At 44.0% G+C, this 13658-nt stretch overlaps 1 protein-coding gene across 1 annotated transcript in view; it reads right to left on the reverse strand.

Annotated features, from left to right (window-relative positions):
* LOC129323604 (adenylate cyclase type 10-like) overlaps positions 1-13658 on the reverse strand; it is a 125923-nt gene that overhangs the window by 61865 nt on the left and 50400 nt on the right. The window contains exons 15-18 of the mRNA XM_054970130.1: positions 11751-11837; positions 5064-5347; positions 2673-2809; positions 379-501 (exon numbers count right to left, since the gene is read on the reverse strand). Coding sequence (XP_054826105.1) covers positions 379-501; positions 2673-2809; positions 5064-5347; positions 11751-11837 — 631 coding nt within the window. The remainder of the gene's footprint in view (positions 1-378; positions 502-2672; positions 2810-5063; positions 5348-11750; positions 11838-13658) is intronic.

Genomic DNA, 13658 nt, shown 5'->3' on the forward strand with positions numbered 1-13658 from the left:
GCGTAGGTGTGAATGACGGTGTGAGTGTGTGTATGGATGTGTGTCCTTCTGTTCTTCTTATATGCCATTTATTATTCTATAATAAACATTACATGTATGGCCAAGTAAACTAAAGATCATGTGGTCCTCTCACTCATCTCCTCTATTTATGACTGGGATGGAGAGCAGGATTTCCATGAGGTGGAAAGTGCGCGCAAATGACATGCTGTTGTTTGTACTGCACTATGTGAGGAGTGGCCCATCAAACTGGGTCCTTGCCCCTTATGGGGCAATGTGGGGGTAGCCCCCTGCTGTGATTGGTAGGCAGGACATGGGCTGAATCTGTGGCTCACCCCTCGTTACCTCAGGAGGACAGGAGTTAACACGGATTGGCCTCACCTTTTAATGTTGGAGGAAGCATTATATCGTGCAGCTTCACGTTCTGCTTGACAGTACAAATGTATGATCCCTTCTCTTCATTTTCAAGGAGTTCGCACTCTTCAGGACTGAGGACTCTAGTGGCTTCACAAAGGAGAGGAAAGGAAGAAGCAACACGTTCAGATCATGTCAGTAAACTATTTGGCAAAACCCCAGTGGACAGGTAATGGATTATAATTTGCTCTTCAGAAGGGAATGTGAGACCATACCTATAGAGGTGTTATCAAATAACAATGATCAAATAACAAGATTCTGTTCTATATGGTAATAATAATAAAAATAACAACAACAACATTTGATTTATATACTGCCCTTCAGGACAATTTAACACCTACTCAGAGCGGTTTACAAAATATCATTATTCCCACAACAATCACCCTGCGAGATGGGTGGGGATGAGAGAGCTCTGAGAGAGCTGTGATTGACCCAAGGTCACCCAGCTGGCTACAAGTGGAGGAGTGGGGAATCAGACCCGGTTCTCCAGATTAGAGTCCTGCTGTTCTTAATCACTATACCAAACTGGCTGTCAGTTTTGGTGTAAAATAAATATAATAATGCAAGTTGTATTCTTTTGCACAGACTTGCTCCACATGTGATGTATTTTGTCAGAATTTGATTTTTTGGGGGGTGGGGTGAAGCATTGAAACTTAAAGGTTATGGAACTGAATGATAACTCAGGAGTCTCAGTGCAGTCCAGGCAAATGTCTTCCCTCAGACCACAGTAAGGAAGGGGAAGCTGAGGGATTCAGACCTGAGAGGGGCTTTTAGTCCCCAGGAAGAACAAGAGAGAGCCCCGGGTTGACTCCCCCTGAATTGTAAGAACTGAGAGCCTAAGCACACACTGCAGGGCTTTATGTTCCTTTCTGCCTCACTGTAGCTGGAACAGAAGCAAGTCAGCATGCCTGGGCTTGGGGAGGGGGGCTGTTTTTCCCTTTACATTAGAAGGAGACTGTTTTTGTGTGGCCTCTCTGTCTGAGCTAGAAGCTTCTCTCTGACTCTTCCTTTTCTTTTGGGGTCTTTGTTCTCTCTCTCCTTCTGGTCTTCCAAGAAACAAAATGCTTCTGCGGAGCTCTCCTGTGTAAGCTTAAAAGAGGTATGCCCTTATTCCCACTCATATGCAACCAGGTTAATTGGCCATTTGTAGTAGGGAATACTTTTATTTAGATTAGATTTCTTCTACAAAAGTGCATGCGGATGTGAATCAATTTCAATAAAAATAAGTTTCATCTGTTGAAGTAAACTGGCTTAGAGAGTGTTTCACCACACATGATTCCACACTTTCCTAACTGCGACTTTTCCACCACAACTAACAAATATCCCCAGTTCCCATATCAACCTTGAATCCTGTCAACCAGATGCATACTTGAATTTCTGTGCTTGCAACTGAATTCCCGGGCATGTGGGAACCTGAGCCAGACTGGCTGCATGACATGCAGGGACAGGGAGACTAAGGCTGCTTCCACACACATTGGATAATGCACTTTCAATGCTCTTTAGTGATCATTTGGAACTGGATTTTCGTGTGTGAAACAAAAGATCCGCTTCCAAAGGATTGCTAAAGTGCATTGAAAGCTTTTGTGAGTCACAGCTCACTTCTTCAGATACAGTATCAGACTCATGAAAGCTCATACCCTACCACAAATTTTGTTAGTCTTATAGGTGCTATTTGACTCTTGCTCTTTTCTACAGATATAGTTTAATAGTTATATCTTACATTATTGCATGTGAGAGTCTGAGTTGTCACGCAGGGCTTTTTGGGTTGATGGTAAGGATAAATATGGCTTTCCATAAGCTTCAGAGCGAACCCCTACAGGAAAGATTAGCAGAGTGGACAGGGCTCATTTTGAGGGGGAACACACAGGAATGCAGTTCCGGCAGTTCCCCAAAGAGGTCACATGACAGGTGGCCCCGCCCACCTGACTCTCAGCCATTTTTGGCCCGTTTCGGCCTGGATTGGGGCCGAAACAGCCCGGATAGGGCCTCTGACGGGTGGTGGATTCCTCTCCCGCTCAGCAGTGGCCCAATCCTGACTATTTTGGGCCCCTTTGCGGCCATTTTCAGCCCCTTTTTGCCATTTTGGGCCCAATTTTGGCCCTGAATGGCCAGGATTGGGTCCAAAACAGCCAGGATAGGTGATGTCAGGGGGTGTGGCATATGCAAATGAGTTATGCTAATGAGTCATGCTAGTGAGTTCCTCCAGCTCTTTTTCTACGAAATGACCCCTGAGTGTGGATAATGAATGACTGGCAGCTTACTGAAAAGCCTGTCCCACTCGTCCTCGCTTTCTTCATCGTTTTCCAGCACATAGAACTGAAGGACATTGTTTAGGTGGAGGTTCCGAAGGAGCTCCTCACAGTAAAACGGGTTTCCATGGCTTCTGTGTATTAAGAACCTAGAAGAACATTGGAACAACGCTTTTGGAAGAAAACAGGTCAAAGAGAAGAGAACTGATCTAAGGGGGAACCTGGATGCAGCATTTTTCCACTAGTCGGATCTGGGGGTGCTTTTTGCTTCATTGCAGAGTTGCATACATACTGAATACTACACATGCAGCCCCCAAATTAGGCAAATGATGCTCCTAGTACGATTCTGGGTCGTAAAAAACGCTGCATGGGAATCCCCTCTTCCCTCTATGTGAATTTAAATCAGCCCCATGCAGAACTTAGGGAATTTGGTTTTCAGTAACCACTCTCTGTCTGTAAGAGTGTGAGAATCAGGTATGGATTCCCAGACCCAACTTGTGGCAAAATGTCACATGTAGTTTGGCCCTGAAACAATGGTGGGAAATGGGGTTGCCAGCTCCAACTTGGGAAATTCCTGGAGACCTGGGGGGTGAAACCTGGAGAACCTGGAGAAAGTGGGGTTTGTGGAGGAAAAGGACCTTGGCATGGCATAATTCCATAGAGTCCACCCCCCAAAGTAGCCATTTTCTCCAGCTGAACTGATCTTCATGGCCTGGAGACCAGTTGTAATTCCAGGAGATCTCCAGCCACCACCTGGAGGCTGGCAACCCTAGGGGGAAAGTCCATTAGATGAGCAATGTTGGCATTATAGCTAGAATTGTTGATTGTCTTTTTCCATTTGTACTATTTCGAAATAAATAGTTTTTATTTTAGTGCTATTTCTATATAGTACCTGGAGATTAGGAAAAAATTACATGTATTAGATGAGGAATATGCTGAAAGAAAGCTTATAGGTTATGATGTACTGGACTCAAAGCTTATGTATGTTATGTTCTATTATGTGCTGCTTGAGGCCCTTGAAGTGTTGTCACTGGATAGTTTTATTTATTTACTTAGTATGTTTTTAGCCTACCCCTCCTCCAGGGAGCTCAGGACAGCATAATGTCAGTCCCTGGCAGGCAGATCCCCCAGTTCTCCACAGCAACCACACAGGTGTGTTGGTTGAAGTAACTTTATTAGAGATCCATCAAATCCAAGGTGCTCAGACAATGGGATTGGCAGAAGTGACGTAAATGGGGTTAGTAGTGTTAGTTATAGGGAAGGTTCCCGCCTTCAGGACCGTGACCGTTAAAGTTCTGGCATGAAGGAGCCAGGGGGGTCAAAGGGGAGAAAATAGGTTTAGGCTAGACAGAGCAACGAATGAAATCATCTCAGTTGCCAAGAAGGATACATCTCGAGCCGGCTGCAGCCGGCCTTCAAGGACACTTGCTCAAAGCGGCAGGGAACGAGAAAGTAAATACTTGCAAGATAACTCACTAGCTTAGCAAAGTAGGTTTAACTTGGAGAGTTACCAGCCTAAGGTCATCCAGCACACTTCATAGCAAGAGAGGGGATTTGAACCTACCACACCACAGAAGGATGAAGATTGTCTTTAGTGCTTCATGGCCCTAGCAGTTACACCACACACACAAAGAGGGTTGGATACAACTGAATCACACCACAGCTGCCTTCTTGCAGTGCTTTAGCAGTTTTTGTAGTTTTGGTCAGGGCTTTTTTTCAGCTGGAATGCAGTGGAACGGAGTTCCGGAACATCTTGAAAATGGTCACATGTCTGGTGGCCCCACCCCCTGATCTCCAGACAGAGGGCAGTTTAGATTGCCCTTCACGCCGCTCTGTTTAGATTGCCCTCTGTGCCGCTCTGTCTGGAGATCAGGGGGCGGGGCCACCAGCTATGTGACCATTTTCTCCGAGGGCAACCCCACTGAGTTCTACCACCTCTTTACCCAGAAAAAAAGCCCTGTTTTTGGTAATATGGAGAAGGGGGAAGACACATGAATGGAATGGAAGAAACAGAACTCTTTAGTGCCTCCAGAATTCAGAAATAAACAAACAAAAAACACCCCAGAACAGAGAATTTGTCATGCATTGGATCCATTTCAAAAATGATATCAGGTAACTTAGAACTCCAAGCTCTGGGGAAGAATTTCAGCACACAATGGGAGTTGAATTGGCAACCTGCACACTGTTGCCAGACTCAGGAGGGGCCACATAATTACTTCCATTTTTGTCCTGTGCCCCCATCTAAGGAGTGGGAATTCTCCCTTACCCATGGGATCTCATATGAACCGCTGAGGGTGACTGGCTTAAGGTCATCCTGCAGACTTCATGGCAGGGAGAGGATTTGAACCCTTTCTGTGTTTTTTCCCCTCTAACCAGTACAGTACATTATCTTTCTCTACTCACATCTCAAGTTCCCTGGCGATGCTGACCACCCCAAGGTCCTGGCAGGCCTTCTGAACAATCACAGCAGGAGTGAGCTCCCTTAATTTAATGTAAGAGTTTGCCCTGCAACCCAGGATTCGAGCTGCAGCCGAGCAAGGTACTAGTCCCTGGTGTTTGAAAGGAGACAAAGACATGACAACAAAGATGGGGATCGTCCTCAGCAACTTTTCCAGGAAGCCCCAGGAAGCCGAATCGATGAAGTGGGCTTCATCAATTACAAAAATAAGAATTTCTTTCTCTGCTGCCTAAGAGAGAGAAGAAAAAAGCATCAAAACCCACAGAACGAGGTAATCTGACAGTCAGGGAGTTTTGGAGCCAAGCTAGAAGTGACGAATTACACTTGAATGGCAAGTGAACAGAATCACATGTATTCCTCCCGGTTCACTTGTGCTCCACTTGCATTTCACTTGATCATTACGTGATCAAGTGGAGTGCAAGTGGAGTGCAAGTGAACAGGGAGGAATATATGTGATCGAATGACGTGCAAGAGGAGTGCAAGTGAACAGGGAGGAATACATGTGAGTCTATTCACTTGCCAAGTGAATAGAGTCACATGTATTCCTCCCTGTTCACTTGTGCTCCACTTGCACTCCACTCGATCATGTAGTGATCGAGTGGAGTGCAAGTGGAGCACAAGTGAACAGGGAGGAATATATGTGATCGAGTGGAATGCAAGAGGAGTGCAAGTGAACAGGGAGGAATACATGTGAGTCTATTCACTTGCCATTCAAGTGTAAATCGTCACTTCAAGCTTGGCCCTTTGTCCCCAACTCAGAGAGGGTAAAGCAACCCGTCAACCCTATTCCCCCTCCCTTATGTCCTTATTAGGAAACACTGCAGAGACAAAACAAAACCTCCCAAACAAAACAAAAGGAAATCATACACTTTTTTTCCATTACAGGCTGTTTAATAACTCTTTATTTTTATTTTATATTTTTTCCCAACATTAACAAAATGTAAACACCAAATGAGTGATTTATATAACAACATTTAAGATATTGAGCTAAACAACGATATAAACCATATACAATTAATATAAAACAAAATCCTTATTTTTTTTGGTACAGAGTTGTGAGTTGTAACCATTGTTGGTTACAAATTCAAAAAATGGGGACCATTTTTCTATATACAAAGACTGATAATTGGGATTATTCATAGATGTTATCTGATCAGTTACTTCCTCCATTATTAACAGGTCTCAAAACTTCAGCAACTGCTGTTTGACAGTGGGGATCTTGTCTGTCTTCCAATTTTGAGCTAATGTAGTCTTAGCTGCTGACAACAATAAAGAAACAAGTTCTTTTCTCAGTTTTGAAACACCATTATTGTTCCATAAGTTGAGCAGGATGGTTTCTGGACATTTTTCTCATGATAGGCTGTTTAGATAGGGAATTTGTTTCATTTTCTGAAACACAGCATTTTTGTAATTACTGTAATTAACAATGAAAGATATGCACAAGCCTAGAAATTACATAGTAGTATCACACACACAGCAACAAATAACAACAACAATATACAATTTATATACTGCTCTTCAGAGCAACTTAACACCCTCTCAGAGCGGTTTACAAAGTGTGTTATTATTATCCCCACAACAATCACCTTGTGAGGTGGGAAGGGCTGAGAGAGACCTGAAAGGGCTGTGACTGACCCAAGGTCACCCAGCTGGCTTCAATCGGAGCAGTGGGGAATCAAACCAGGTTCTCCAGATTAGAGTCCTGCTGCTCTTAACCACTACACCATGTACTACAGCTCTCATAGTTTATATTATATACAGTCCTACAGTCCCAAACCCTTTTTTGACCCATCCCATTTTAATGCAGCCTGATTACCTATGTAAAAATACCCTCGTGAATGATTCAGTCTTGCACGGTTTGTGGAATGCCAGAAGGATGGGCGCCTTCCTGGCATCACGCAGACTTTCCATAAGGCAGGGACTACTACAGAGAATTCACATGCGTGGGTAGTTGTGTTAGGTGAGGGAACCCACTTTATATACATCATTACAGGTGACAGTGACTTGGGTCACCCCGTCACCAACTTATGTCAATCCAGCCCTAACAGCTTATTAGGCTCTCGGATGGCATACCATTCGCAAGGAGTGCACAATTGTGTGAGGCTGGAAAAGTGCCTTGAGTAAGAATGGGATTCCCTCACCCTGCGTGGGCTCCCAGTGGAAAACATTGACCTCCCTTCACTTTACAGACTACCTTGGGGAGAGCAAGTTTTGGTGTGCCCAAAGGTCACTGTAGACAGAAGTGTTTCTTGATAGAGTGGCCAAAGTGTTACCAAGCAAAGAGGAGACTTCCCGAGAGGGGATGCTTGTTGCCCTGTTGGGGGCAGTATATGTATCAATAAGCTACACATGACATTTTCTTAGCAGGAAAGACAGTTCCCCCTCAAGCCGTTTCAGGACAGGAAAACAGTGCAGGGGAAGGTTTAAGCCCCTTTGCCCTGTGCATTGCTGTGCCAACCTGAATTGTGCCTGTTTGCATCCGGGGAGCATTGAACTTCAGAATGTACCTCTCCACCTCAACTATGCAATACAGCTAAGAAACTCTGGAAGCAAATCCCTTTAACTGTCCAGAAGAACTTGAAGATCGACATACAAATGAAACCAGAGATGTTTTTTCTGGGTTTAATGGACAAATAGTTGGAAAGTACAGATGATCAGGGCTCATTTGGAGGCGGAATGCGCCAGAACGGTGTTCCGGTAGCTCTGAAAAGAGGTCACGTGGCTTTTGGCCCCACCCACGTCACTCCTTTTCCTCCTGGCTGTCCTCGTCTTTAGCAGCAGGTTCTGCTGCTTTATTTTCATTCATGACTCGAGAGAGAGAACGAAAATGAGTGAATGAGTGCAAGCCAAGTGGGGCTGGGCTCCAAAGGAACGTAAGCTGCTTGGAATTCATTCTGCTCTGCTGCTTGCTTTATTTTCATTTGTGACTCGTGGGAGAGAGAGGGAGAGAGAGAGAAAATGAGTGAGTGAGTGCAAGCAAGTGGGGCTGGGCTCCAAAGGAACGTAAGCTGCTTGGAATTCATTCTGCTCTGCTGCTTGCTTTATTTTCATTTGTGACTCGTGGGAGAGAAAGGGAGAGAGAGAGAAAATGAGTGAGTGCAAGCAAGTGGGGCTGGGCTCCAAAGGAACGTAAGCTGCTTGGAATTCATTCTGCTCTGCTGCTTGCTTTATTTTCATTTGTGACTCGTGGGAGAGAGGGAGAGAGAAAATGAGTGAGTGAGTGCAAGCCGGGTGGGGTTGGACTTCAAAGGAGGGTAAGCTGCTTCTGCTGCTTTATTTTCATTTGTGACTTGTGAGAGAGAGTGTGTGCGTGCATGCAAGCAAGCAGAGCTGGCTCTCCAAAGGAGGGTAAGCTGCTTTGAGTTCATTCTGCTTTAAGGAAATACCTAGAGATTTTTTGGGAAAGGGGTCTGAGGAGTGGATGGTGCCTTCTGACACACTTCTGGTGATGGCAGGGGGTGTGGCATATGCTAATGAGATATGCTAATGAGTTCCTGCAGTTCTTTTTCTAGAAAATGACCCCTGCAGATGATACATTGTTTCTGTACATGATAACAACAGCGAGATTGCTGTACGTTCCGAAATGGAAGACGTCAACATTGCCTATAGTGGAAGAATGGCTGGAGAAAATGATGGCCGATGCTATGCTGGCTAAACTAACACTCTTGGTTAGAGAAAATACTTCGGATAAATATTTAATCACATTGAAACCTCTTACTGACTTTATGCTTGAAACAGAACAAGAAGAATTAATGATATGCACTTTTGACAATTAGGAAGAAAGGAGAGATAGTTAAGTGTAAAAGTTAAATTTAGTCTAGAATAAGTATCAGCTTTTGATTGCTTCAAATAGAAAATTGGTATATATGCCTACTAATAATTAGTTTTTCCTTTCCTTTTCTTTTATTCTCTGTTTTTTCTATTCCTCTTTCTGTTTTGTATAGTTCCATTTAATATATTTCCATTTAGCCCTGTGCAACCAGCACACCTAGCTATTTATGGGACACCACTGACTTTCTCAGGAAAATACAGTCCATTGACAACCTACTAGATGACACCATCCTAGCAACCATGTATGTGAAGGCTCTGTACACCAATATCCCACATGCAGATGGACTGCAAGCCATCAGGAATATTATCCCGGACAAAAAACCACAGCACACCTCACCACTGAACTTTGCCACTTGGTACTCACTCACAATTACTTCAAATTTGGTGACAGATTATATCTATAGGTTAACGGCACAGCCATGGGCACATGCATGGCACCACAATATGCGAACGTATTCATGGCAGACTTGGAACAATGCTTCCTCAGCTCCCATCCACTAAACCACTCCTGTATTAAGATTCTTGGATGACATCATCATTTGGACCCATGGGAAGGAAGCTCTTGAGAGATTTCATCAGAACTTCAACAACTTTCACCCTACTATCAACCTGAGCCTGGATCACTCTACACAACAGGTACACTTCCTGGACACCACCGTACAACTACATAATGGACAGATAAATATCACCTTATATCAGAAACCCACCGACACATACTTATATCTACATGCCTCCAGCTACCACCCTAAACATTCCACTCGGTCAATTGTCTACAGCCAAGCCTTACATTACAATCATATCTGTTCCAATGCTCTGGATTAGGATTTCCACTTAAGAGATTTACAACAAGCATTTTTGGGACTACAGTACCCACCAAATGAAGTGAGGAAACAAATTGACAGGGCCAGACTAGTACCCAGAAACAGCCTGCTCCAGGACAAACCTAAAGGCACTAACAACAGATCACCACTGGTTGTCACCTATAGTTCCCAGCTCAAACCCATCCAACATATCACCAGTGATCTACAGCCCATCCTGGAAAACGATGCCTCTCTCTCTCAGAAGCCCTGGGTGGAAGACCTCTCCTTGCCTGCAGACAGTCCCCCAACCTTAAATGACTTCTCACTAACAACCATCAATCAGCTAGCAGAGTCAACAACACAGGTACCAGATCCTGCAACAGACCCAGATGCCAACTCTGCCCTCATATCTACCCAGGAAATACAATTACATGACCCAGTGGCATCAACTACACTATCTCTGGCTCTTACAGCTGCTCATCCTCCAATGTCATATATGCCCTCATGGGCCAACGATGTCCATCTGCTCTGTACGTTGGACAAACCAGCCAACCTCTGTGCAAAAGAATAAATGGACACAAATCTGACATTAAAGATGGCAACATCCAGAAACCAGTGGGAGAACACTTCAATCTACCAGGACATTCCATCAAGGACTTAAAGGTCACCATAGTTCAACAGAAACCTTTCAAAAACAAAATCCAACGGGAAGCTGCTGAATTGGAATTCATATGTAAATTTGACTCAGTCAGACTTGGATTGAATAGAGACTATGAATGGTTATCTCATTATCAGAAGTAACTGATTTCATTAACAGAAGCAAACTGATCTCATTATCAGAAGCAAACTGATTTGCATCTACTCCCCCCTCCCCTCACCACCTATATATATATATGGCTGGTTTCTTCTTACCCTCCATGCATCTGATGAAGAGAACTGTGATTCTCAAAAGCTTATGCTACAGTAAAGTTGGTTAGTCTTAAAGGTGCTACTGGACTCTTTTCTATTTTGCTACCACAGACTAACACGACTAACTCCTCTTGGTCTTTTTTAACTGTATGCTTTATAATTATGTTGAAATTTTCAATAAAAGTTATTATATTAAAAAAAAAGAATGTACCTCTCCACCTCAACAGGGGCCATCCAGGAAAAATGTATAGTTATGCTGTTAGTCAAGGTATCAGTTTGCTAATAAGTTAACCATAGTGTAATGATTTCAGGTAAATGTGTGCGTGTGTCTTTAAACGCTTGGTGTGAGATAGGTGAAGAGTAGGGGTGAAAGAGAGGGATGAGTGAGTGATATGATTGGTTGATGACTGAGAGTGTGGGTGGAAATGTAGGCGTCCTGGTCTTGCAGCTTGGCTCTCCGACTGCTTTCCAATGAACTTTTCAACTGTCACTTGTCCAACATTCCACCAAGCTGCCTACATTTCCCATCAAAACTTGAGGGAAGCTGACAAGTGTCCAACCTGTGTCATTCGTCACTTGTAGTTTGGCTTAGTTTGCATCAAAATTTCTAGTTCCAAGGCATCAAGTCAAAGATGTAGTCCAAGGGTGAGAGGACACCCATAACTAAGAAATGCCATAAGGGACTTTGAAGAGATCCCAAAAGAAGATGGACAGAAGGAGTGTAAGCAAAAACGGACTTTCCTGATTTATTCTCAATTGCCTAGGAACTTGAGGAAATCTCACTCAACCAGTCAGCGCTCCAGCAGGTGAAGCTGGCATTCGGTAGTTACATCAAGCTCCCAGCATCACCATGAAAACATATCATCTTCTCTTGTGAACCATAGCAGGGTTGGACAAGCAGAATTGTTTGGAGCATTTGGGCCTCACCGTAGACCTTGGAGGCTTCAACAATTACAGCTTTGCTATGGATTCATTCTCATAATGGCAACACTGACCCACAATTCATAGAGATGCCGTGCCAACAGGCCTATTTCTTTGCATGCCTATCATTTGGAGAACATAATGCCCTGCGTGATGAAAATCATTACTTACCTTCTGAAGAATCTTTATCAGAACAGTTTCCATCTCTTCATTCTTTTTTTCATTGTCCATTTTGGAAACTTCTTCTGAAGCGGGAAACTGTCCAAGAAACAAACCAAGCCCCCACATATAGTGGTTTAATTAATAACAACAATGTGCTTGAGGTGAGAAATCTCTCTGTTGGTTCACTTTGAAAACATTTGACCTTTTTTTTAGTTTTCCTGTTGAAAACTTGAAAAATTCAAGGGCATGTCCTTTTAAAAGCATTTGATAGGAAGATTTTTTTAAAAGACACCCACGTTAGTGAAGCTCTCCCACCTTTCCCTTCCAGTTCTTTCTTCCCAAGCCAAAGAAGTCACTGCTGGAGGGAAGCCCTCGCTTGAATGAAGGGGTGAACCTTTGAACTTGAATGTGCCTTTTCCTGTCAGAAAGCACAGGATTGTAGTTTTCTTTGCCACTTGATTCAATCAGATGACAGAGAAAATTATGTCATACTGAGCATGCTCAGGAATATCATTTGCAGTTTCAAGGCTTGATAAGATGGTACTTGTGTCAAGAGAGCCCTGACCACTTCCCTATCGTTAGAAGGAATCATAGAATTGGAAGGGACTTCTAGGGTAATCTAGTCCAACCCCCTGCGCAATGCAGGAAATTCACAGTTACTCTCCCCCCCCCCCCCCACACCCTTACTGCATGCCCAGAAGATGGCAAAACACCATCAAGATCCCAAGCCAAATTGGCCTGGGGAAAATTGGTTCCTGACCCCAAAGTGGCAATTGGCATTACCCTGGGCTTGGAAGAAGGGGCCATGAGAACTAAGCACTGACATAGCCCTTCCTGCCCTCCCTCTCATGATCTGCTAGGGTTGCCAGCCTCTAGGTAGTGGCTGGAGATCTCCCAGAATTACAACTTGTCTCCAGGCCATGAAGATCAGTTCACCTGGAGAAAATGGCTACTTTGGGGGGTGGACTCTACGGAATTATGCCATATCAAGGTTCTTTCCCTCCCCAAACCCCACTTTCTCCAGGTTTCTCCAGGTTTCACCCCCTAGATCTCCAAGAATTTCCCAACCTGGAGCTGCCAACCTTTGTCAAGGTTCACAGATTTAGCATTGCTGTCAGATGGTCATCTAGCCTCTTCTTAAAAACCTCCAAAGAAGGAGAACCCACCACCTCCCAAAGAAGCCTGTTCCACTGAGGGATCACTCTGTCAGGAAATTCTTAATGTTTAGCCGAAAACTCTTTTGATTTAATTTCAACCCATTGGTTCTGGTCCAACCTTCTGGGACAGTGAAAAACAATTCTGTGCCATCCTTTATATGACAGCCCGTCAGGTACTTGAAGATGGTTGTCATATCACCTCTCAGTCGTTTTCTCTTCAGGCTAAACATACTGTTATATATTGGCATAGCATCAGGCTGAGCTAAGGCTCCTGAAGCCTTCCTTACTATTGGTTGTTTCATGCTGGCAGCGGCCAATCAGATCTGTATAATAAAGACCAATCACCATACTGGAAATAAGTTACTATGTATATGGTTTATGCAAACGAAGGATTCTAACTACTAGTTTTGTATTGGTTGACTGGTCAGCTGGTCTCCGCCAGCTGCTAAAAAGAGGTGCAGTTTTCTTATGTATAAATTGGCTTCTGTTGAGCCTAGTTTCTCTGTGTGCTTCTAGTCTTCAATAAAGTTGCTGTTATGAGCTTTTAATAACAATACTTAATACTAGTGACGAGGATGGGATTGAAGGCGGGTAGGCAGCCCTGCAATGCTCAATGCTGAATCACTTGTCAGCGAGAAATTATCACCTCAGCCAGGCTGGTACTCATCCCCTTTCACTCAAGAGCACTAACAAACATGGCCGCCAAGGGCCAGTTCAAGCCATCTGATGCCACCACTAAGGACTGGAACTCGTATGTCTC

The sequence above is a fragment of the Eublepharis macularius genome, chromosome 2, assembly GCF_028583425.1.
Source record: "Eublepharis macularius isolate TG4126 chromosome 2, MPM_Emac_v1.0, whole genome shotgun sequence".
Lineage (NCBI taxonomy): Eukaryota > Metazoa > Chordata > Lepidosauria > Squamata > Eublepharidae > Eublepharis > Eublepharis macularius.